General features: G+C 39.8%; 1 protein-coding gene across 1 annotated transcript in view; it reads right to left on the bottom strand.

Moving 5' to 3' along the window:
- The window catches only part of HSPA12A (heat shock protein family A (Hsp70) member 12A), a 60,924-nt gene that overhangs the window by 15,599 nt on the left and 18,847 nt on the right, over window positions 1-26,478 (bottom strand). The window contains exons 4-6 of the mRNA XM_082309239.1: window positions 21,181-21,367; window positions 20,160-20,264; window positions 17,414-17,530 (exon numbers count right to left, since the gene is read on the bottom strand). Coding sequence (XP_082165365.1) covers window positions 17,414-17,530; window positions 20,160-20,264; window positions 21,181-21,367 — 409 coding nt within the window. The remainder of the gene's footprint in view (window positions 1-17,413; window positions 17,531-20,159; window positions 20,265-21,180; window positions 21,368-26,478) is intronic.

The raw sequence follows: 26,478 nt of genomic DNA, 5'->3' as shown, positions 1-26,478 counted from the left end.
TATTCTTGCTATTTTTTCTCTCTAGATATTATTTTAATACACTCAAAATATGTCCTGAGGGAACCATTCAACAGAAATGACAGTTTGTAACAGTTCAAAGCACAGCTGATCCTAACAGAATTTCATGAAGAAAATGTTGGGGTTTTCTGTTAAAAAGCTTTCCTTACAGAGTTTGAAGGGCCAGTTACAATGAAGAATGTGTTATTTCACATCATAAAAAGACCATAAAAGAACCTTGTACAGTGAAAAGTACTAGGCATCCAATATATATATATTTTTATATGCACATATACATATATATGTACACATATATGTATGGATCAATACTGACTTTATTTCATACCTTGTGTATGCAGTATTTCTACTTAGATCACCAGAGATAATACTGTACATATATATATCTACACACAGCACAGAGAGAATGGGGGAAGGGGAGATGAGAAAGAACCATGAACACATACATACTGCTGGGGAGGAATGGAGTAATGAGGTTGCTTTAATACAAGTTCTGAGAAGATGAAGACTTAGGAGGCAGTACCTCTGTCTCGGCATTACAGCTGAGGAGGAAGGGACAGATGGGAGAACAATATCGAGCATGCAGAGAAAGAGGAGTGAAAACAGCAGGCGGTCAACACAAAGAAACAGTGATGCATTCACTAAAAATATTAACTGTAGAAATGTGGGAATTTGCTATATTTTACATTTTTTCCTTTCTATCTGCCTCACTCCATGCCCTCGCCCACTGCTGCCCAAGTACTACTGTAACTAAGAACAGAGATTCAGAAGTTAATGGGCTTGAACGGGACAGATCTAAACAATGTCTCTGTATTCAACATTATATAGATCATTCTGGCAGCGGGACAGATGCATCACGTTGCTTTTGCCTAGGGCAGCTTATAGCAGACTTTATAACAGAGCCGTTATCTTGCCTCTAGTCTGGTAAGGAGATTTTCTTTCTCCCATTATACTCACTAACAGTATAAACCCAGTCATCACTTAGGAACCATGAAGGAAGCAGACAGAGGTTTTCCCAAAAATGCAAAATGTGGAAAACCCATCAGGGAATTACAAAAGTCCTTTGAGCATCAGAAAGTTCTTAAAAATGAATTTATTTGCAGGACATTGATGCATTTATATGCCTGGAAGAAGCAGAGAACACAATGAAGAGAACTGCTTTAGAAAACTGCCCAAGCTCACTGTGCTCATCTGCCTGAGCACCAGAATTTCATACTTTGACAAGGGAACTGCCAGATTTTCTCTCACCCTGGTAAAACAGGTCTGTGAGCTGGTACCAGTGCGTTGCTGTTCCTGCGCCAAGATGCATCATCGACAGCAAACCTCAGAGCGCTTCAAAGCCTCAAGTACTGGAGCACAAATAACTTTACCATCCAGATGCAGGTGAATTCTCAACCTGGCGCACTAGCTCTGCTTTTATAGCCAGAGACGTGTCACCAGATGAGAGCCACAGCTGACCACAAATACATTCCTGATTCCCTGAACCACATCAGCTGCCAAGTGTTAGACTAATTCAACATTAGCAAATATTGAGGTCTGGACTGTAGCTCAGTACAGCAGTCTAAGTATTTCCAGAGAACCAAATGATACTCACTCATTCCACGCACAGAATCATCATTACTACAAATTAAAAGATGATATGTTTAAAACCCAGCCTCACGTGCCATGATGCACAATGAAAAAAGCATTGCACTTTTATTTTTTTTAAATATTGTAATGTATATGGCCTTAAAGACAGCACTATAGTAGAATATTCCACGTAGTTTGAGCCCTTTTAAAAGGCAATGAAAGCCACGAGGTAGGCCTAGAAGAAAAGCTCCCATCTCTGAAAGCCACCATAATTAGAAGCATCAGCATTTAGCTGGAGCACTCCTGTATTTCATAACACAGCCAGACAGAACGCTGTTGCTCTATCAGGCTTTATTCACTACACCACGGTGAGCTCAAAAGGAATAGCTTATTAGGAAATATGCCATCATTGACAAGGTACACGTTTCCTATTACTGTCCTTTCAAACTACTGAAAGCAAAAGTTAGATCTCCTTTTTTGCTTTTTCAGAGAGATACATCAGGCATCTTTTTACAGGCAAACAAAAAAAAAAAAAAAAAAAAGCCCGACCACTGACTCGTAACACAAGGAAAATGCCTTACGTGGAATGCACCCATTTTGAGCTACTGATTAAAAGAACTGATACTAAGGTCTTAAGTAGTTGAAAAAAAAAAAAAAAAAAAAACACACATACAGAAAATAGTTCTCCATACGTTGAACTTCAGACACTGATTTATTATTAGAATTCTATGTTAACTGGAGTCAGCCCCGTGCATTTTGTATTCATCTTTATTTCCTTGAGCTTCACCTGCCTGGAAATCCTCTTTCATGTACACACATTTCCTCTTCACTCAAAAAACTTTCAAGTCAAACTTGTGTTCTGAATACTAGAACTTCTGAAATCTCACGGCTGACTGCTGTGAGGGCTGGGAGGTTCTCAGCTCATACTGCAGCTTTTCCCATTGTCAGGGAACACATAACCATGCTTTCCTGCACACAGCAACCTACTTTCAATCATTTCTGAAGCTTCTGCCCTTCCATCGACACCAGGTCGTAACAGAGGCAGGCACACACACTTTCACAAGATATTGCATAGGTCTAGCTTACTTTTGGAACCAAATCATTAAAAAGGGCCAAACCTGCAGAATGACACTACACTAGGGGCACAACAGCAGTGATCAGAACAGGGCCCTGTCTTGTGCAGACTTTCCAAGAACTTTTTTCTGTCCAAAAGGAAAGTATTTGTGTTAAGTTTGTATGTACAATAATTAGACTTTTATGTCCTTGAGGTTGTGTGGAGGAAGAATAGTCTATAGCAGACCAGCCCCACGGCTGCTCCACAGGCTAGCGGAGCTACCCTGCCAAGCTAGGAGGGACAGCAGCAGCTCACGGGACCAAAACAGCCCCATGCAGGCAGACTCTAAGACGACCGATAGCAGAGGGATCTGCCCTAATGGTGTTCTGCAGCATGGGGGGGGGGGGGCAGTGAGGAGACGAAAACAATAAATAAATAAAATAAAGGATGAGGTGCATTTTATCCCACACTTCCATAAGATTATATTGAGATGGCTCTTGCACCCCAGTGTTATGTTAGGCAAAAAAGCCTCATCCTGTTAAGATGCAGCTGTACTTAATATTATAAAATCAGCATATTCCTTATGGTAAAAATATGGTGAAAATATATATTAATCTTAACACAGACTCTGAAAAAGGTCCAAAAAGTAATAAAAGAAATGGTTAAGAGTCAGTACATACAGCAAATTATGGAGGTACAAAGGAGTACTACACAGATTTAGGATTAATCAGATCTGTGCAGGCAGTCTGCTCTTGACCCCTATTTCACTAGAATCTAGAGTCAGGGTCAGAGCAAACTGCAGCTGGGCCTACTTCAGTGCTAATGCTCACATTAACTTGCAGAGTGGTGGTCTTCACCACTGCAAGAAGAGCACAGAGGCCACTCTGACCCCTTGATTCCACTTTGGTCCAGGGAGTAGTTCAGGACGGTTCTCTGAATTACAGAAAACAATCTGATGGAGACCCATTTTTTACCCATTTAGTAACATTTGCTACATCACTCTCGGTCAAATGGAATAAGTAACTTATTCCAACATATACTCACAAATTTTAAAAAGTGCATTTTCTCTGGATAAGAACTGTACTTATACTCAGAAGTGAATTTTACTTTCTGTTGTAGTACTAACCCATGAGATGATTCTGGCAGACTCTGTACTCCTTACTAGCTCAGATTACCTACCTGTAAAATATGTATACTAGTGTCTTTGTCCTTTATGAATTGAAAGCCACTAAAGGCAAAACTTTTGCAAACTAAGTGTAGCGTAATATACTATATTACTTTCATGGCAGTTAAATTCAATCTTTCAGAAAGAGAAACAAACTAAGAATGAGGTCTGATTGGATAAATTCTAATTTACTGCTTTGATAAATTTTGTAGTCATCTAAGACCTGATTCAGTACTGTGTCAGTGCCATAGGCACTGCATTCACAATTAATAAGACATTTCCAGATACAAAAATGTAGCATAAATAGACTAAACAGATAAACACGTGCAAGAGAAGAACCACCCTCATTAGACAGTTGGAAAAACAAGCCACAGAGACTTAAAAGCCTTGGCTGATGTTGTGCAGGAACCCACGATAAGGTGGGAATTCACTCCACAACCCCAGAACTCCAGTTCAATGTCCCAGCCAAATGCTACCCTTCGCCAAACAGCAAGCTTCCATTTCTGCATGTGGCACATAGCACGTGCAGAAGCTGCAGGGACGGCTACATCACAGCTCCACCACAGCCTTGGGTCCCCGTTCTGCTTTCACAGTTTGCCACCTCCACCAACTGCTTTGCTTTAATCACTTCTGAAGCAACACTGCAGACCAGATGACTGTAATGATCCATGTAATGATCCATTCTTCTGGGAGGTAGGAAGAACCTTTTAAACCTGTTTTAGCACTAATGCTGCATTTGCAGGCATCAGAGATAAATTTTAAAAATTGGATTCCATGAAATATCTCCGTAAAGATAATGTCGTTTATTAGGAAATGAAGCTCTGCAGAACAACATCATTCAGCCAAAAAAACAGAAGCTGTGAATTAACATCAACAGTTTTCTATTTTCCAAGATATTTATTATAATTAGTAACAATAGGAAAGCCATGATTGCAAGTTAAGCACCACACAGCCCGCATGAAGAAAGTATTGTGTGACTGAATCAAGGCAACACAAAACAGCAGTTGGAAATTAAGTGCCTTGTGAAATTTACACTGTTTAAACTAATCAGTTCATTGTGTTAACAGATTCATGATAACACCATCCACTTAGTGCCTTGGTAAGTGAGCTCTTCTCTAATCCTCCTCCTTTTGCACTAGCTAGCACTTTCTCCAGTTCTATGGCATCAAACTGGGATGTCACAAATAAACGACCGAGATCTAATTACAGAGGCAGAGCATGCCAGGAACGAAGATGAGCAACATGGGAAAAGACTCTTAGCATTATCACAAAGAGGCGCGTAAGGGGGAACTGGGCTGGCAGGGACTGGGGCTAGTGGATATCACAAAGCTGCATAAAAAGCACAGCGCATGCAGTTTTGCTAGATCTTCAGCCTTGAGACTTAAGAAGCTTTCACAAAAAATGTTTGAAAATCACTGCGCTGTCACATACACTTTGCCATTAGTCTTCAGAGTGATGAAGAGTACCACAGTACAATAAATATTGCGAATAAATACAACAGAGCGAGGTCAGACAGCCCATTTAGCTCAGTCCACTTATCTGTTCAAAGACAGATTCTTAAAATTGCTCAACGGCCACAAAACAAACAGGATTTTCAAAGGCACCCGGATTCCTCCTAGTGACCACAGCAAAGAGGCTCGGTTTGCCAAAGGCGGGAGGAAGAGCTGCTGGGTGCTCCCCTCCTTTCAAAAATTCATCGTCAGGATTTAAGAGCACAGATGAAAACTGAGAATTAACATCTTTCTTTTCCTTTTTTTTTTTTTTTAAGTCAACACAATGTTTGGGTGGTGGTTGATCCTGCAAAGATCTGACATCTACAATGTCACAGAGGCACTTTTTACTTTACAGAACCAAGAGCTTTTTGCTTTCTCTTAAACAACATTTGCTACACATACATGCATATACATAATAGATACACATAAATGCATACATTTTCACACTGTTGTTGCCTGTTGAGCTAAAATTAGGTTTGCTGCACAGGCTGCCCTTCATCCTATTCTGATTGGGTGCCACTGATACTTTGCATTTCACAAATGAGAACACAGTGGATAATTATCATAGCTGCAGAATTCCTTCAGTGTCAGCTTCCCCATCTGTACAGTTAAGTGACAGGACAAAGATACTCATCTCTCTGTGAGAAAACCGCTTGAGAGAGCATAAATGAAATCTCAGGCTATGGTAAAATAGTAGTAACTTCATTTTGCAGACAAGGGAAATAGAAATTATGAAAGATGAAAAGTGGAAAAGCCATCGGTTTAGTGGAGGGGGCACAAAACTGGAAGTTAAGAGACCCCTGTAATAGTTTTCATTTATTCACTTTGCACTAGCACAAGTGATTAAGTAACAAGAAAGACATAGAAGGATGAACCCCAGTGTAAAAATCGGCCTTTAAATTGCCCCTAGGACTTTGGGATTATCCTGAGACCTCTCTTTGAGACCCCAGATAGCTTCCCTTCTGCCACGATGAAGTAGATACTGTTACTATATATTTATACAATTTTTCCTTGCTTTTAAAAATACCAGAGCATAGGCTTTGCAGTGCTTTTTGAATTCCCAGGGCTTGCCCGTACCAGAAGCTCATACAAAGTAACTAACCCACAGAAAATCACAGCCTTCCTACAACCTTCATGTAGGCTGAACTACTGCTGCTCACACTTCAAAGGTAGAACTCACAAGCTATGAACTCCTGTGAAGGGAGTTTTTAGGTGAAATATTCTAACCTGCAGGAAATCAGGACAGATGAGAATAAGGTACCTCACAGTTGCACCCATATAGCTGGTTTGGTGAACTTCACCAGACAAGATATAAATTAATTCCGGTTAATAGCAACGCTTCTCCCCATTTAAGAGTTTATGCATGACTGTATATGTTGAAGGGGCAAGAGGTTTAGATGAGCATTTTAGTTATAACTAGACTTAGTTTTATGGCGGAAGAAACTCTTGGATACCAACTTCAAAAAGCTGGGATGAAAATATGTAATAATTGTGCAAACTATTATTATTATTATAAATTCCAAAGAAACCACCGGAATCACTTACAGCCCTCTACTACAGCACTTACTTCCTTGTTATTGCTCAGTGTAAGTATTCACGACTGCTAATTTCCATGAGTAATGGCTACAGAACGAGCTCTGTACAGGTTACCAACCGAACACTTTTGCTCCCCTCAGTTCAAGACAGACATGGAGAAAGTAGAGAGGGTTCAAGGAGGGCTGCTAGCGAACACGTTCTGTAAGAGAGACTGAGGGAGCTGGGTTTGTTTAGTCTGGTAAAGAGGCGGCCAAGGAGCAATCTAGTAGCTGCCTGCAGCTATCTGAAGGGCAGTTACAAAGATAGCAGAACACAACATTTCGCAGTCTTGCCAGGAGGTATAACAAGGGGCAACAGCCACATATTGCAGCGTGTAGAGTTCAAACTGGATATCACAAAAAACGCTTTTTACTAGGAAGGTGATGCAGCACTGGAACAGCTGCCCAGAGAGGCATCTCTGTCCTTGGAGATATTTAAAACTTGCCTAAACAAAGTCATTGCTGAGCTGGTCTTGGCAATAACCCCTGCTTCAAAGGGAAGGTCAGACTAGATGATCTCCAGCAAACGCTTCCAATGAATGCTTCCATGATTCTAAAATGGTACAGGTATTATACACTGAGAAAGACCAGAAGTGCTAATAGGAATCTTTCCTAAACACCAAAGACCTACACACTCATTCCTTGTCTTTGTGAATGGCACGTCAAATCCTTGCCTGTATCAGCAAAAGGGAGCCCATCGTGTAGAACAGCAGTACCAGACTCACTGTAACAAGCCTGCAGTCATCCAGGGCCTCACAGGTTTCTGTATGGAGTTCAGTCATCTTTGCAATCAGAACTTTTATTTAGGTGTCTTGGGATCAAAAGGCAACATTTGTCACAGTACGCGTGGGTTTTTTTTTTAATCTCAAAGGTACACTTTTAAAATCTGAAAATATAAAGAGCACAACAGTCCTAAGCAGTCCTTTAGTCTTAAACATCAGCCATCAATCACTTTAAAAAGCAATTCAGTATAGGGAAAGCAATGTTTAATGCATCAAGGATGCACAAGTTGAGTTTACAACACTAATACAATCTGCACCAAAAAAAAAAAAATCTGCCTCAGTCCAGTGTCTTGTCAGAGAGGGAAATTCAATTCCTAATTAATTCCTTTTCCTGTATTTGGTTGTGGAGAAAAATGGTCTTGTGCTTAAAAGCATGAGAATACAAATAGCAGACCTGGACTTGAAGCTAAATTCTTTTGCATTCAGCCCTGCTGCAACCTTCCCGTATAACATTTTGCAAGTCACTTAGACCAAACTTTGTGAAACAATCCACTAAAGCAAACACATCAATTTCTGAGTATCCAACTCAATACCAAGGTTTACAATGGAGTTATTGCTGGAGTTTATTGGAACGGGAGGTGCTTGGACTCTGAATAATCAAGCTGGCTATCTGTCGTACACATACCTGGTCATGCTACTTAGCAAGCTGTTTTGGACCAAAGCAGAATCCATTTGATACTTCATTTCTGTTTACTAACCTACCCATAAAGTTACTCCTATGATAAGAAATAACGTACAGCCTGTAACATTGCTCCCTCCTAATGGCTGTTTAGAAACTGTGGCATCATCCCATTCTGAAAAGCAAGAAGATAAATGTGGCACCTGGAACTGTAACGAAGCATGACTTTTCCTTTCAGCACAGTCTGAATAATGAATTTTGTGGAGTTGCATTGGCTACAGCCAGAATTGCTGCATTTGTGTGGTCACTGATTAGATGAACCAATTTGTTATAGATGGCTGGGCTGTCTTATTGAGATAAATGCCTTTGCTAAGCACGGTCAGACTGCCTCAATTTATTTTTCCTGGGGTTGCTGTTATCCAGCTAAGCGTACAAATTGCTTTACCTGTGCATTTCTACACTTTATATTTTATACATTATTTTTATAATCTAGTCTTTGTATTTTCAACCTGAACTTGGAATTCTTTGGGACTGTAAGCACTGTTTGATTCTATTATTAAACCCCATACTCATCAGGTCTTCTGGATTTTGTATTATAATTTCCTTTTTAATTTATAAAACAATAAAATTTACTAAACATAGGATATAATACAAACCTTTGAAACTCCTAAAATGCATAATGGAATCCAGAGAAGGAAGAGAAGCAGGTAATCTCAAGGGCTCCTGAGCGCTATGAAGTATTACTCAGGGAAACATGAAGGTCTCCTGGGCAGCAGGAGCAATGACAGGACAGAGAACAGAAAATATTGTCGAATCCCTATATGTGACACCATAGAATTGGAGAATATTGAAAGAATACAGTACTCCCTGTATAAATGTTACAAGAATTAAGATTATACCTTTGGTCCAAATGCTAAGGTAAATAGGGCTTCTTGCAGAAAACAACAATGCTGACAAAAAGGGTTCCTCTGTGTGAAGCCTTCCAGAATGTCACCCTCCTCTCCCAGTCAGAGGAAGTCCTTTAACTGGTTTATCTTAGTTCAAAAACCTGAGGAAATTTATCATTTAAAACTGTACTGTGACAGCTCTGACAGGGGAACGTCACCTTAACCCCTAGCAGACATGTTCTACGACTCAAAGAAAAAGGCCTTGGGACAATCTTGAACTATTTTACAACTGTCAGACTGCCCATGCAGAAGATGGGCAAATCACCCAGAAATGTGCACAAGCTGTTTATGCTAAAGTTATGCTTTCATTGAAAAAATACATCTTTAATTTTTGAAGAACTGTTGGTCATTTGTTTACTTCTCAAGGGAAGATACTATTCATGCTGAATTATAGAACCATAGAATGGTTTGAGTTGGAAGGGACCTTAAAGATCATCTGGTTCCAACCCCCCAACCATGGGCAGAGACACATTCCACAAGACCAGGTTGCTCAAAGCCCCATCCAGCCTGGCCTTGAACTTCCCAATGGAGGTGATTTCAGGGTTTTACAGGGCCCTGTGGACCTGAGGGCTAACATGGAAGGAAAAAAAAATCAGTGTTCTGTCTTGGCAAAGGTAAGAGATGGAAATCAAAGAGATAAAAGTGTAGGAAAGAGTGTGTATTGCACCCATGGGAGGGTCTGGGAAGAGGGTCAGGAGGAACTGCCACATACCACTGCCTGTTTTACCCCCTCAGTCTTTGAATCCCCTCTTCATGCACATACTTCAGCAAGCTCATGAGCTTGGGCTCAGATCTGCACCAGCCACAGCCACAGTGTTGGCTCACTGAGAGTTCACAGCTGTTTTCAACAGACTGCACAGAGATGGGCAAGGGCTGCCACATCTCCCAGCAGCACAAAACAGCACTCAACACTTCACACATGCTGCTCTCTGAATGCTTTCTGATGCAGTCACAGAGCCTATATCCCTGTCATAAGCCTCCTGCCTTCTCTCTTTTCCCCTGTACTGGAGCCTGCATCATCAGGAGGTGCACCCATATAACGCTTTCAGTGGAAACAAAAAGTATTTCAGCTGCCTTTTGCAACTACTGGGAGGAGTGGTGTGAAAATTCAGTTGCCATTTTGCACTGTATGGCAGTCTGCCCTGAATCTCTCCCATTGGAGAAGATTCTGCTGTCCTTAAGACAGAAAATGAGGGCTCATGTACCCTCGGTAGGGCTGTCTGTTCTCCACTGCCTTTAGAAGATGCCCACTGGAACTGAATTTCTAGAAGTGGCTGCTTTTCAGACAGAAACAGAGATATAGAAGTACTACTTTCTCCTTGGGGCAGGATGAGAGGATTATTCCTGTTGCTATGTTATATCCAAAAATGTCCTCTTCCAATTACACTTCACTTTTCTACAGGAGAGCTCTGTAGTTTGCGGAGAAGCGACACTCATGGGTTATAACAGTGAGATGGATGAATCCAAGAGCAAATGCCTGAGCAGAGTGGTTTGGAAATCAGTGTTGTAGCATGTGCTGATGAGCAGGCCTTGAAGAAGGAATGTGGAACTTAAGGAAGGAAATATCTGAAATATGACCATTGGCTACCAATTACGAAGCAGCATTAAAACCACTTTTGTTTACAATGCACGGAGAAGGTTCTGCAGTCTACCTGTGCCTATTCCTCAAAAAGCTTTTGTGAACCACTGATAAGAAAGAAAGATCATTTCTTGCTACACACAGGCAAGGCACAAGCTTTCTGGGTCATCATGAGAGAGAAAAGGATTTCTTGTATTTGTGAGACAGAATAGACTATCAACAATTGCAGCAGACCTTACTTAGGACATCACATCTAGTCTATCATGTTTTGGTCTCAGAAGTAATCCCAGATACGTAGACACAATTTTCTAAGGGGAATAATCTTGGATCCCTTATAAGGTAAGAAACAACCACAAGACTCTGAAATCATCAACTTTTTTCTTTGCACAACAGGCTACATAAAATCTCCAAATTGCTTGTTTTGTTGTGCCCCTGCCCCTTCATTCCTCCAAAATTTTCACAGGTATTGGGATCACAAATAAATCCAAATTAGCATTACTAAATCTGACTCATGTATTGCTGAACAATAACATGCTAAGGGAGAGGTTATGTTTGTTGACAGGTTGATGGTAAGTGGGACCACAGTGGCATTGAGTCCATATTTCCACTAGGGTGATGTTGCTGCAGCTCACTCCCAAGTGACGTTTGCCACAGATCACATTTGTGCAGTAAATGAAAGCTTAGCTCCAAGTGGCATTACCGAGAATTTTTTGCTGCATTACATTATATCCCCCAAGGTGCAGGAGGGCATTAGTTGCAAGTTTTATGACAAGCGTGCATTAGAGAAATGAAGCCATTAAATTCTCATAAGCTTCTCAATTTTTTATGTTGTATTGTTCTAGAAATGCTTTTTGTACCGTAGGCATGCACCAGTTACCACAACAGCAAAGCCTGACTCTCTTCCTATTTAGGTATTCTCCTAGCGTCTCAGGCTCTCCCCTTCCCTTTGTTTCAAAATATCCTCATTGTAGGCCCTTATGGCTCAGGCTGATTTTATTAAAGAGACACAAGTGGCCCTGACTGAGATCAGTTTCACCAAGAAAACTATATGCTTGCTACTTTCTGTTAGTTGCATCTTATGTTGTACCTTGGGCTTTCTGATTTTGCCTTAATATTTTTCACTATACTTCCACTTTCAGATTGTATTTCTTTTCTCCGTCTTTCTTATTGAATACTGGCATCTAAGATGTCTTTTAGACCGATCTATTATCCTCCTCCGTTGTCCTTTCTATGAACTTATTACAAACTATCCTACCCACTATTTTTTTTTTTAGAACTTGTCCACACTGATTTATATTTGTTTGTGGACTTGTATCACTCCCCCCACTCCTCCTGATTGTCGTTTAAAGCCTTTCAGACTGTCATTTTCTTCTTTTGGCTGGAAAATCTCATCTAGCATAGTCTTTCCTCCAGGCAGAGGGAAGATTCTAATTTTTGGCTATTTCTGTTGGTTCCAGTGCCCTTTCAGGAAATTTCTAAGCTTGTGAGAAACACGTTCCACAGCTTTATAAGACAGGCACAGATCCATCTACCTACTCTTCCCTACAATGGTACGAAAACCTCCTGTTTTACTTGCTTAGCAAAATAAAAAGAAAACCTCCAAGTATTCCAACTAGTGCCACAGAAGTGGACAAACAGGAATGTACAGAACTGGATTAGCAGATGGCTTTGTCAACTGCCTCTGCTTTCATGTGAACCTGGCCGGGTAATTAAAATGTGTAAACTGAGATCAATCAGTACACATTTCCCACTGTGCTGAGTTCCCACTCTGTAATCTTCACTCCTCAATTAGTTATCCTTTCCTAATTAAACATAGCTACAAGACGCAGAATCCTCCCTAACATATAACTTAATAAACATTTTAATCCTTATGATTAAAAAGATCTTAACATCACAAAAGTGAAAGCATGGACTCAAGAGAACCCCAGAAGCTACAAATAATCAGGATGGTTGACGTACTAACACATTTCTGCCTCGTCTGCCTCCACCAGCAAGTACTGTTTCAAACAAATCACCAACTTCCCAGTGCTGCTTATGCCTGAACATCATTGCCTTTTTATGTAGTTTATAGCAGGAGTCTGTTACACTGTGCCTAGACAAATAAATTTCAGTTGCATGTGGCTGATGTACCAAAGAAAATACTTACAAAGCATAAGTGTACCTCAGTTTCACAGCTATCAATCTGGTTAAGTCTCTCCAGTCTTCTTTTTAAAATCAAACATACATCACATCATGTTTTCATTAGCAAGGGATTTTATGTGCTGTCACATTACTCTTTCGCCAGATTTGTTTACTTTTCTCTGAAGGTTTCTACAGAGCAGGGTAGTAGTGATCAATGTAATGTAACGTAACCCTGGAACACAATGTGTTAAATAATTCTCATCCTGTGCATTCCACGTCATATGAAACTGATGTGAAAATATGAATAAATATTCAGTATAAGAGCCGGTTAAAGAAAGCCTCTGGAATTCCAGGCTTACATGCTTAATCCTATAACCTAGATTGCCTCTCTGTTTATATGAGCTTACCATGCAAACAATTTTATTTGCTATTTGTAATTGGAATATAAATCTACTTCAGAGCTCTAGAACTCCATTTCAAAACCAACAGTTCATATTAAAAGAAAAGAACCCTCCATATCTCTAAGTAGACCAGCCTACTGGTGTTTGTAAGGTTACTGAATATTTCGGGCAAGTTTACAAAAATGCACTATCCTTCCCTTTCCTTTGCTCTGCCCTGAGTGTATTTGGTGTGCCATGTTTTATTTTCTTATGTTATAGCTTCTGCATTCACATACTCCTGTCACACTCCAAACTCTTCCTTAAAACCTTATTCTTATTGGCATGTTCAAGGAATTCCAGCTTGCAGATTCTGCTCTGCACTTACTGTGCCTAAAGAATTTGTATTGAAAGATGAGCTGGAAGAATGCCTTTACTAAAAAGAAACACTCAGCCAAGAATATTGGGTCTTGTGTTCCTTTAATAACAATCTACCGTGCCTGAATTTCATTTGGATAACGGATTAAAAGTGCTGCTTATAGTAATATATTAAGACAGCAAAGTGCTGTTAAGGCTGAACCAACTATTCACACCTACCTAGATTCAATGGATTTCTACACAAATAGTCTTGAATCCTTTGAGAGTTTCACCTTTTCATTAGTGGACATGCAATTTTTTTTTTTTTTTTGTCATCAGTAATACAAGACTAACAAAACACTGAATTTTCTTGTGTCTATACAAACTCAGACGACACAGAGGTGGGATCCTGGTTTTGTGTCCATGTTCACAAGCCATTCTGATGAGGCTGTAGATGCCAGGCGATGTTCAGGAGTGGGAAGCGGCTTGCCTCCACACCTAAGCCACCTTTTCGTACTGGGATCTAAAACTCGGACCCCGTGCAGGTAGTTGCATTTGGCTGCTTCTGCAAGGACGAGAATAAGGGCAGGTCCCACCCACATGAGTGGGACGGAGTCCTCCCACATGCTGTCCAACCAGACCACGTTGCCAAAGTCTCCAAAATAAGAAAATATATCAGCAGTTTGAATTTATTACTCACAATGCGAGTTCTTCATGAGAATGGGATTCCTTCTAATATTGGTAACTACAGCACTTCTGACAGAACTACACCAAAGCAAAGAATTTGAAATGGAACAACTAGGACACAGAAACAAAAAAAGTTAATGCTATTTTTGATGCCTTATATGTCGCTGGGTGGGACAATGCGAAACCTGAGTGATGCATCCTAAGAGTCATTATTCAGGATGTAACGAACACAGATGCAATGCACACTAACCCCAGCAGACACGCTTTGGGAAAGGAAACTTAAGCCAAAGTGGGTCCTACAGAGATGACGCTGTGCTCTTGCCACAGAGCTCTCTCCACATGAGACGGGACCTCAACAGGTGTCACACAGCTTTCAAACTATCTCTGGATATGCAGGAATTAAGCATGAGGGACAGGAAGAAGCATCTCTGGACTGTTATTCAGGAAGAAAGTAATTTTGATTCAGCAAAGCAAGGTTATAAGGACATGCAGCTCTCTACAGCCGACCAGGCTTAGTCCCTCAGGAGGCCCCAGTGAGCAAGACAAGTAAGAATAAACAAATACCTGCTTCAAAGAGGTAACAACTCAAATATAAAAAGAGTTAAGAATACAAAAAGTACAATAGATGAATACAAATGGGGCCAGCAGGGTAACAGCAAGAAGCAGTGAGGAGCAGTTTTCACATATCGATAGGTAAATCATGGCTAAGTTTTTGTAGGCGTGACAAAAACAGCATTTTAGAGAGGGTTTCAGAGGAGGAAAATGAGTTAGCATTACAGATGTTCATGTGCAGGACATGCAGCTTATCTCCGAGATGACACAGATGAAGGAGTCAAATCTAGGTTGATTCCCTGTCAAATGTGAGGCTACGAAACCCTTTAGTGGTAGCATTCTGAAAGGATGCAAAACAGGCCAGATCACAGTTGCCAAAGCCAAGGAAATGATGCTGCAGTAACCGAGATGCAAAATCAGTGACAGCTTTGATGAAAGCTCAGCAGTATGTACAGACAGGAAAAGCTGTCATGCAGACAGAATTAGCAGGAGCTTGAAAGAGAGAGGAAGAACTGTGAGCTGAAGGGAACACCCAGATTACTCGTTCAAATGAGAAAGCAGCGCAGCAGCTGGAAGGGGGCATCGTGGGAGCCCTTGGGCAGATTAAGATTTCCAGGTTAGCAATATTTTGTTTAAGGCAAAACAGAGATGAGGGGATGGCAGAGAGGCATTAAGATTGTAGGCTGTACAAAAGCTGATGGATGTTGAGTGCAGATGCAGATCTACAACACTTTTTACTTGATTTTAGTAATTCCATGCAATATTTAGCTTTGTCTAGACAACCACTTAACCATTCCAGAAAGGCTGGGCTTTATGTTGTGATCCAATGACTGAAGCGTTAATATTTTTGTTCTCTTAGAGCCACATCACTTGCCACCGATTACTCAAGCAGATTTCCACAGTTCATTAACATTTCCCACTAGTTAACACTCATCTTAGACTAGTGGTTGTACCTCAGTGTGTTTCCAGTAACAAAGTTTCTACCACTGCCTTTTCACACTTTTCTCTACTCGATGCCCCGATTACTCTTACGACAACAAGCTCTCATTTTCATGATGCCTGGATGTTCCAATAGCTAGCAACAAGGGCTGCAACTTCTGATCCGTCTGTACATACTGGTTTGAGGAACATGTTGGATCCAGCAATAGGAATCTGAAAGACTGAATGGCAATGCAGAACTCTCAGTTTTCTGCACTTCTTTGTTCATCCCCATTACTTAAAAAAAAGAAAAATCAACCGTGTGTGTCAAGTAAACATCAATTATTTCCCTAAACTCTTACGCTTTCCTGCAATTGGTCGCACACCCCAAGTTAAAAGCCTTGTCAGTCCTTGCTATTTATCAAGCTTGCCGATAAAAGTACACAATCACAGACACAACCACAGACACAGACACTAATTAACAACATTCCATTGTGCCACAAATGAGAAACGCCAAGAGATCTACCTTCCCCTGCCCTGCTCCTTACACAGCTCCCGGTTCACGAGCACACATGCACACAGACAGCAGGCAGACAACAATATACAAAGATAATGAATGGGTCTCTAGTGTTTCAGATTTACCTACAACCGTGTCCTTCCATCAGAACTTTAAGAGTGTTTTGCTTCTGGCACTAGCATTAGCAATCCCACAATAAAGACTGTTAAGAAAAATGTTGCTCAACATTAGAGATAGTTAGAAACAGAGTAGAAAAATCTGGGTGCTTCCCAGGAGCACTCTGCAAATTACTCATGAACTACTAGATATTTTACAAACTGTGCATCGCATAGCTGCTGCCAATGGATTACGCAAGTCTCTCACCAAAAAATAAATAAAACAAAACAAAAAATTAATATCCTGATGAAAAGAAGAATGTGTACATCTCGTGTATCAAAGACGCAAACTGAATTTGAAATAAAGAACATGCATATGGAAAGTGCACATTTGGGGGGGTTAGGGGGAAAGGGTTAAATGCAGATAAACCTCTTACTAGTGAAAATAATGTTTGAATTTAATTTTATATCCAGACTATCTGGTTCACAGTCCTTTCATTCCTACTGTGGGAAAATGGGAACTGGAAAAAAAGTCCCACCAAGGAGGCTTTTTGCTTTCCCTCCTCTTCCCTTTTTCTTTTTTTTTCCCCCTACTGTAAAAGTCTGTGATGACCTAAAGAAAATAACAAAACAAAACTGCATCCAATATTTTAAAATCAGCTTTCCCTTGGGTCTCAAAACTGCGTCTGTTCCATGTGCACCGAATTCAGCAAGAATACAGTGTACAAGATGACTAAAACATCAGTCTGCAGTGAGGGACAGCAATATATCAAAGTAAATAGAAAGAAAAAGGCATTTAAGAGCTGAATACGTACGACTTAAAGCTACTGCCTGGTAGAGTTAATTTCTCTTTCAATGTTTCTAGTCTGACTCTTTTCTAGACCATTTTCATACAGTTTATACTAGAGCTAATCATCCCAAATACAGTTTATCATTTAGCCTGTCAACCAGAGCTTTACAGGGGCATTTCTACTTTCAGCCTGTAATCTTACCTTGTAGGCAGCTTGTCTCATAAACTGCTTTGCAGGCTGCTTCCAAATAGCAGGCACTGTAATGACCCATCTTACTTCAGTGTTTTCAAAGTCCGAGCCTCCTTGGTCACTGAGCTCCTAAATAAAAGGAAAATAGAGGTGAATGCAAAATGATGGGTGTCAACTTTATAAGAAAACATTATTTTCTGCTGGCTCCAGTAACAGTAACTTTCTCTCTTCAATTTTTTTCCTGTTACATCTATGCTACAAATCAGAATTATTGCCAACCTGTCAAGAATGCTTTACTGTGCCAAAAGCTGGGATTAGGGTTTATGCCTTCTAAAGGAAAAGTTTACTGCTTAACATGAAATAGAAAAGTTAGTTTTTCCAAAAGCAGCTCATGCACTGCTGAGTATTACAAAACATTTATGTATGTTCTTAGCCACAGTGCAGGATTTGCTATTACTTTGAAGAATTCACACTTACATCTTGGTTAACACATAGAAAAATATTTGAGGTATCACTGATGAACATTATGTTTTACAATCTGGATTTTTCAATGACTTCTTTATACACCACTTACCTTTAAATCATATTTTTACAACTCAGTTAACAAGCAGAAGTTACAGTTAAACCTTTAAAAAAAAAAATGACTGATTGTTCCTTGAAAATTCTGCTTTAAGCAAACATTCAAGACTAGTTTAGTTCTTTTATTGTCTTTTTTTCCCCCTTAAAAAAAGGAAAGTCTGTATTGCATTTGCAAATTAGGTGATATACTGACATGTTTTGGGAAAGGTTCCAAGTAAAATGTCATTACCATATGTCCCACCTAAATCTCCATCCAAACAGGGAAAGGTTCAGAAAGGTGAACAACGGGCCTTTAGAATATAAAAAAATGTTTCTGCATGTGCTATGCCAAGGTGTTGTGTTTGTTTAGCTATGCTAGAAAAGTGGTACCTTTATACTGCACAGGGCACTAGGAACGGGCGGATTATAGTCCAAAGTAACAGTTCATTGACACCGCTTGTCTAATTAGTTTCAGCATGCACTCACAAATCACAGGGATTTATTTATTAACTTCAAGAAAGGATGTAGCTCTGAACAGGCAGCACAGCAAATATATGGGATTGTACCCAACAGCATTCATATTCGCAAAGAACTTCCCCAGACTACGTACAGGTTCATGTCTGTGACTCCACAATCAACCCCAAAATCTAGTTAAGTAAGTCTTTGACAAGATGAGGAATTTGAGTTGTAACAGTAGGATTGTTTCTCTGTAGCCATAAAGAACAGACTGAGATCTCACAGAGAATAAATTAAACCCATTCAAAAAAGTAGGTTAGTTTTTAACAACAAGGCTATTTTAAACAATGCTTGCTTGGATGAATATTCTGATTTGACCCAGCAACTACTATGCTTACGTTGACATTATAGTGGTGCATTTGAAGCCAATGTGTACTTAACTCACATTTGACTGTTTACATAAGATTTTAAATCTCAAAAACTGTTTACTGGGGACACGTATTTCACAGGAGAATACGAAAAACAATCTTGTAACCCAAGAAGAATATTGCAAGAAACAAGTATTGCAACATTTCAAATGGGAAATGGAAAATAAAATGCATTTTCCCTACCAACACCAGCTACAGTAGGGAAAAAAAAAAAAGGCAAAAAAAAAAAAAGAAAAGGCAACATAAGCGGAGGCAGTCCATCAGAACACAGTATGAATTTACAAACTAAACCTGTAACAGATGTCTGTCTTACTTTTTGGTTCTCCCTAATGCTTGTTAGATTTTCTGCATAAACGTGCATTCAGGATCAGGGCAACCAAATAAAATCTCACAGCACAACATTAAATTCACCCCTACAAAGGGTCAGCACAGGGCCAAAATACCATAGCCTAATTGCGGCTCTTTGGCACACACGCTACAGTTTAACTGTGTAAAACAGAATAAAGAAGTGTTGTGCAAAGGTACCTGAGTTGGTTTGGGTAATGGAGGCTATATATCTGTGCCGGTGCAGAATGCCACATAGGGTAATACACTGAAGCTCTCAGTGCAATCAAGTGGCCTTTACAGACCATTGCACTGGCATAATTACACTATTTCCACCAGGTTAGCCAGCTTGTACACCTCAGCAGGTCATCTTTGTACAGACTAACAGTGAGATTCAAGTCACCAAATTATAAATGAGCTTTTAATAATCTTTCTATTACAAAATAAATCCAGTTCATCCGACTTCCCTTTGCTTAATCAGTGAAAACAAAGTCAGGTTGGGGCAGGAGACATCAGCAGGTGCCCATCCTATTGCATTTCACAGTGTCAGCCCTTTACTATGAGAGAACCTTGCGTGAACACAGAACAATCCATCGTCCAAGCAGCAGAAGTGTAGGGGACGAGGACAGGACCCAGTCTCAAATTTAATTCCTGAGCTTCAGCTCCTGCACTTTTAAATTTTCTTTTCAAATCAATGTTTTTTCATGAAAAAAGCAGTAGAAAATATTTAAGCTATAAGAAGATATTCAGAACTCTACATCACAGTGATACACTTACCATTATTGAATCAAGCTTCCCCTGTGCAAGGGGAAATCACTTCAGGCTATTGTGAGCTCTCCAGAGTCCACAGCCTGCCTAGAGTTTCTACAGCTGCCTTGCTTTGTTTACATCAAATACTACTGAGGTCAAAGCTTGGCAAGGTTACCAGTATTAAGCTCACATTTGTACCAGTTATAAATACAGAAACTCTAGATAAGGAAGCATTACCTTACCTTTAATGCCTGTTCCTTAAAGAATTGCAGAGCATAAGCAAATATCTCAAGTGCTTTGACTTTTTTGCCATTTGCAGCTGTCAGGTCTGTCTCCATGGTAAGGTTCTACATGAAAGAAAATAACCGAAGTTATTAAAAGGAAAAGATAAACATGAAATTAATTCCCACTGCTTGAGGGAAGGGAATTCTTTATCCACCTGGCTAGGAAAAAGTGACAAAATTGTTCTGAAGAGGATCTAACTCATCACTTGAATTTCCTGGAGCATGACATTTGCTGCTTATTTTAGACTTTGTTTTTCAACACCTATCATGTCTACAAATAACTGCAGGCAGAGAGAGAAACATGGACTAAATATTAAATATCAAATTACAAAAAAATGTATTTGTAATTAATTGCAACAAAGCTGCATATGCAAGATATTTAATCCAAGTTAAGAGTTAAAAGCACAGATTTCTGGCTTCCCACCAACACATGAAACCAGAAAATACCTCAATACAGAGAGTACTGGCCAAGTCCCAAAACTCTAAAATGGCTTAGTTTAAAGACAAAAATATAATCAGTAGGGATAATGTCAAATTAACAGCACGATTTGCACTTGCAGTTTTGACAATGAACTCTGGGTAAATCTGCTCCTCTGCACTAGAGTTCAGTATGGCTCTTGTATTCTACTTCTGCTTTCTGAGGAAATTTAAAGAACAAACCAACCTCATGGAGACTCCCTAGACAGCTATGAATTTCACCCAGGAAAATTAGGACATGAAGATCTAAGCAAAGCAGATATTGAACTTCTAAGATCTAGAAAGAAGGCTGGCACAATACACTTACCAAATGGAGTAAGAGAAGCAAAATGAATCATAATGTTAACTGAAAAGTTTAGTTTACTTTATTTACTCTCTAAACTTAGAAATAGAGCTGCTTTACATCTAGTTCACAATTTTTAGGCAAAATCTAGCGCTGCTCAAAGGAAGATGACTTGAGTAGCAAATGCACAATTATCCAAGAGCATTGGTTATTACTTACACCGGTGGTATGTAGCTTCATCTTAAACTTTTCAAAATACAACCAGTGCTTTGATTCAGTGGGATCCAAGTCGTGGTAGAAATCTCTTGCTGCATACCCAAAGCTATGAAACTTTCTTTCTGGTGTTAGAAGGATAGTAGTTGGTGTCTTCTGATTGGACACGCCTGGATCTCCACCTTCCCATCGTCTATCCAACAAATGAAAGAGCTTCAGTAAGTGATACTAATGCTTAGAGCAGCAGAAAAAATAGTATATTGTGAGAAAAACAATCTGGCGGCAGATTGCACAGACTGCTTTCCTCTCCAAAGATACTAGTTTCAATTCTCATAATACCAAAACTAAGTGTTTTTATTCACATCCAAGAAAAGAGGACTGAAATTTTAATTTCAGACAATTCAATAAATTTTGCAGTTAGCTGTATAATTTTTACGGACATAATCATACCCTGACTTTGATAAGAATATAGGTTCCTTAAAGTAAGCCACACACAATTAAGAAGGAAACAGTACTACGCTTACATTTTCAAACTAAACACAGATATGAAATAAATATTGTAAGAAGAAAAAAAAAACAAAAAACAAGTAATTATCCAAGAACCCCACAAACCAAAACCCAAAACCTCAACATGGCCTACCCAATTGTCAATCAGACTTCATGCATGCTTACTTGTATGGAATATTTTTCCCCATTTTGAAACAGGTCCCTGTTTAAGTCAGCTGAACACCGCTGCGGAGAATTAAATTAAATCAATTAAATCCCTGCCTCTGTCACAGAATGCTCTCTGAAGCAAGACAAGCCAGTTCCACGAACACCTCTTCACGTGCCTAATTTCCTGGACACCTGAAACTCTGAAGACTTGTCTGCAGATGCTGAGCTCTCTGCGTTGCACTCCCTACTCACCTGAAGTTGATGGATTTTGTGTTTTAAATGCCAAAAATGCTGTAAAAATTTTAGTCTGTCAAAAATAGACTGCCCCAATCCCCAAGTATCTTATAGGCATCAAAACATTTCCCTCAACACCACCCATTAAAACAGTGACTAAAACTATCCTATCTTATCAAGATTGTGAAGGTATCTTCAGGAAGAGCCAAGAAGCACAAAAGTATTAAGGCAAAAGCAACACAAGGCTTCTTTCACAGAATGGTTAAGGAAATAATAAGAACATCGAATACAGGAACAACCATTAAATGCAGCAGGAATTGGGGGGGATGGGGGGGCCAACCACGTCAGACAGTAGAAAGTTGTACCACAGAAACAGCTGTGAGCATTCTCATCTTCTCCTCACTTCTCCATCACACAAAAAGCAGAATGGAAGAAAAAGAAACACATTACTGTCCTCCCTCACCCCATATACACCTACTTTCAGCATGGGAAACAAACACTTAGCAGGCAACATTTTCTTAAAAAAGCATCAGCGGAAAAATCTGCTTTATGCTATCTGACATAATCATAATGCAGCTCAAACAGGAGCCAAGTTAAGATCACACAGGCAACTGCATTCATTATTAAACCACATGTTGATTGTTTTTTTCTAAAGATAGCTAGCAAAACGCACTTCCATAGTATACGACTGCCAAAGTCCCTGTTCTGAAGCACAAAAAGATTGCCTTGTTCTGTGGTACTTATTTATGTGACATAGGAAGATTATGCAGGGAAAAAAAAAAAAAAAAGTCTTCTTTTCCATTTCACTCTCAGAAACAGTTGAACCAATTGAAAATTAATCGACCTTCAGACCAAGGCAGAAAACTGACATGGAGAATTTCTATCTAAGGGGTTAATACCTGGCAAAGTAACAAGGAACAGGATTTTCTAAAGTGCTGGGAACCCTTCAGATCATTCAACTAAATCAAACAGAGCAAAATCTGCCCCTTTTTGCACCAGCAGCAGCGGTGGCAGGGAATCACATGTCTATGAATTTACTTCAGTACAGAGGGCAATTCCACTGCTCTGAAAGCAGAAACAGTATGATGAGAAGTGGAATGATTTCCACCTTCATCCACTCGGAAAAAGCTTTCCTAAATCTCCCTAATCCCACTGCTCAGGCCCTAAGCCATTATCAGCTGGCAAAGGCTCTGCTCCACGTCATTTCTTCTAACCTGCTGCTAGAAATGTACTTGGTCAACTCTAAAGTCTTTGAGTAGGTGTTCCAGCAAACATATGGTTCCAATGTGAAGAAGTTGGGATCCCACAGCCCATGAACAGAAAACACTGCCTATTTCACCAGAACGTTAAATCCCACACACCCGCTGCAAGCAGAGAGGAGACAGACGGGTATCATTTTCACTTGGAATCGTTAATGATTCATTCTGAGTCACTGGTGGGAAACTCCATAAATAGGTTGTGGCTAATAACAATACTTCTTTATTTTTCATTACGGCTAGGCACATTTTCTCTTTCCAGAATAAGTACACTTAAGGTGCAGTTTAAATGAAGAAAAATTGATGCTCAGTGGTATGGGCTGAAATTTTCAAAGGCCCCTAGAGAATTGGATGTTCATTTCCCAATGAGTTTCTGATGGAAACTAGACACGGCAATTGCTCAGCAAGTTCTAAAGTTCTCAGCCTGTATTAATGTTCAGTCACAGAAAGAGCAATAAGGAAAGAGAGGGGAAGTCCAACTTCACCATTTGCAATCAGAGCTTTAAAAATATTCCTGTGTGACATCTTTTCTAGAGAGAAGCAGCTGCAGACAAAGGCATGTGCGTGGTAGCTCCTGACTGGGACACTTTCTCAGGTGAAGCTCTTGCCTCTTTCCAGTTAGTAGAGGCTTCTAGTCACTAGGGCCAGGATTTCAACGCCTTCATTTGCAGTTTTCTTTCATGGTCCCAATACAGGCAAAATGATGGTAATAACGCTGTCCTTAGGGGAAAAAAATAGAAATGCCTATTAAGAGCAGGGCCTAATACAAGCCAGCAGTACTCTCTAAATGGTAGCGGTAGTGTTAGGTTAACGGTTGGACTCGATGATCTTAAGGGTCTTTTCCAACCTAAATAATTCTAAATGCATGTGGTGGGTATTTTCTCAAAGCCCAGTCAGAGCTAAAAAAAAAATCTATTCAAGCAGAACCCAGGGTAGATTTTTGCCTAAATTCAGGCATATGAGACCAGCTCCTAGGCTGATATAAAGTGGAGTAGCTGAACAGAGCAGCATAAACCCATTTATAGCCACAGAGGATCTGACTGTATATCAAAAGTGAAAATAGAGACAAGAGGGAAGTTAGTGTGGAAAGGATCACAAGGTTATACTAAGGTCAGAGAAATGCCCTTCCTTACACATGAATCTGGCTAACAGACAGAGCAAAGAAGAGTGATCCATGCAGAGTGATGGGAATTTGATCCAGAGCTGCAGCATAAGAGTCGAGGAAACGAAGCAGTGGGGTCACCAAACCGTAGCCGAACGCCACTAGGAGTGTGTATGCAGGGGAAAGGCAAGCCTGTGTCTGCCAAGAATTACAGTCAAACAGGGGAGAGAAGGAAAAGGAAAAACCTGAAGGTTGAAGTAAAGGTACACTGAAAAAAGACCACATTCTCCCTCCTTCCAAAGACAGGCTGCAATTTGTTTTATAATCACATATGTTTTTCCACTTATTTTTTCTCCATTTGTGAAATACTTACATTCAGTTTGTTGCTATTTAACCAGCAGCCAAAACATTTATAACCTCACGTAAGTGCACATCAATCAATAGGAGTTTTTCAAAACTGTGTAAGACCTCGTGTGTTCCCTTCAAAGGAGACATTACTAACTCGTTCTACAGCACCAAACTGTCTTTCATTACAGCTCTGGCACTGCCTTGCCTGCTGAAGTGCCTGCTGAACTGACGGCAAGGCTGTTCATATGCATTTACTCACAGTCTCAAGGTATGCAGAAAATAGCACTTATTGTAACATATACTTCTACGCTGCAACAAGATCCTGAAGGTACCCACAACTATCTTTACAGAAGCCGTGGGGAAATAGTAAGAGTTGACTGATGTGAAGTATTACCTAAAATTGATAAAACAGTAACTAACGTTATGCAACCAAGGTAAAATCATTTATCAATCATCTAGAAACACACACCCAACTCCAAACACATGCTTTAGTCTACTGCAGTGAGTGAGGCTATTCATACATTTAAAGCATAGTATATGCTTAAAGAACTTTGTTAGGTCAATGCTCATACATTCTTTTTTTTTTTTTTTTAAGTACTGGGCATCACAGCAAATAAACACACACAGTCAAAAGCATGACTTCGTCTACTTATTACACAACTAGAATCACAACTTTGTTGACACTACACTCAGACTTGGTACTAAAGCCCTGCGTGTTCACTCGTTTCTGAAGTAGGACCTTCTAAATAAACCCATCTTACCCTTCATTGAGACATTTACAGAAAAGCAGCTTTGTTAAAAGGCAGCCAGAAATCTAAATGTCTGGAAAGGATCAACACTAAGGAGGGAAGGTGGAAAAAATGTTTGGAAGCAAAGAGGACCATGCACCACTGGTATGCTTTCGTTCAATGTAAACATTCTCGAGTGCGCCAGGAAGTTACATTTACTCTGCTGAAATATTTGTAAATTATCTTACATGTAAGCCTCATTGTATACTGGTTTTGAGCTTCTTAATACCTTCTGAAGTACCTAAGCCTTATTTTGATACATATACCATTCTTTTAATTGAATTTAATAATTTCATGTGCATTTACATATAAATATGTATATATTATATATGTCATTTCATAATTCAGTTTCAGCTATATCTTCCCCAAAATAGTTCCCTGCCAGCAATATTTATTTTGGGGGGGGGGAATCATTCTTGGTATTACAATACTTTCCATTGATTGAAATACCTGTTGGAAATCTGAATACATTCCCCCCCCCCCCCCCATGTTCCTCCCTTCTCACTGGAAATAGATTAATTAATTAATTTCATTTCTTTGTACTTCAGGATCTCATTAATATCTACACAGGTCTGAAGTCGCAATCATGCTACCATTATTGCATAAGGAACAAAATACGGTGTTTTGAACCATAAGAAGTAAAATGTCATTTAAGATTTGGAACATACTCTTAGCTGGCCACAGAGCACCCAGATTTCAGTGTCTCAGTGATCTACAGCAGGCAGTCTAGTACCCTGGAAGGAGAACCTGGCCTGTAATTTACTGCAGTACAGTGTGAACCCAATGGCAAAATCAAGTCCTAAGGTGAAATTTTCAGTCCAAATGCCTTAAAGGACATCCCTAAAACCAGTAGGGATTTCACATTGTAAAATCTCCAGAGAGATTATAGGAACAACACAGTATATAGGATTTAAGTTTCCTC

The sequence above is a fragment of the Platalea leucorodia genome, assembly GCF_965183815.1.
Source record: "Platalea leucorodia genome assembly, chromosome: 4".
Classification (NCBI taxonomy): domain Eukaryota; kingdom Metazoa; phylum Chordata; class Aves; order Pelecaniformes; family Threskiornithidae; genus Platalea; species Platalea leucorodia.
This window is presented reverse-complemented; position numbering and strand designations above follow the sequence as displayed.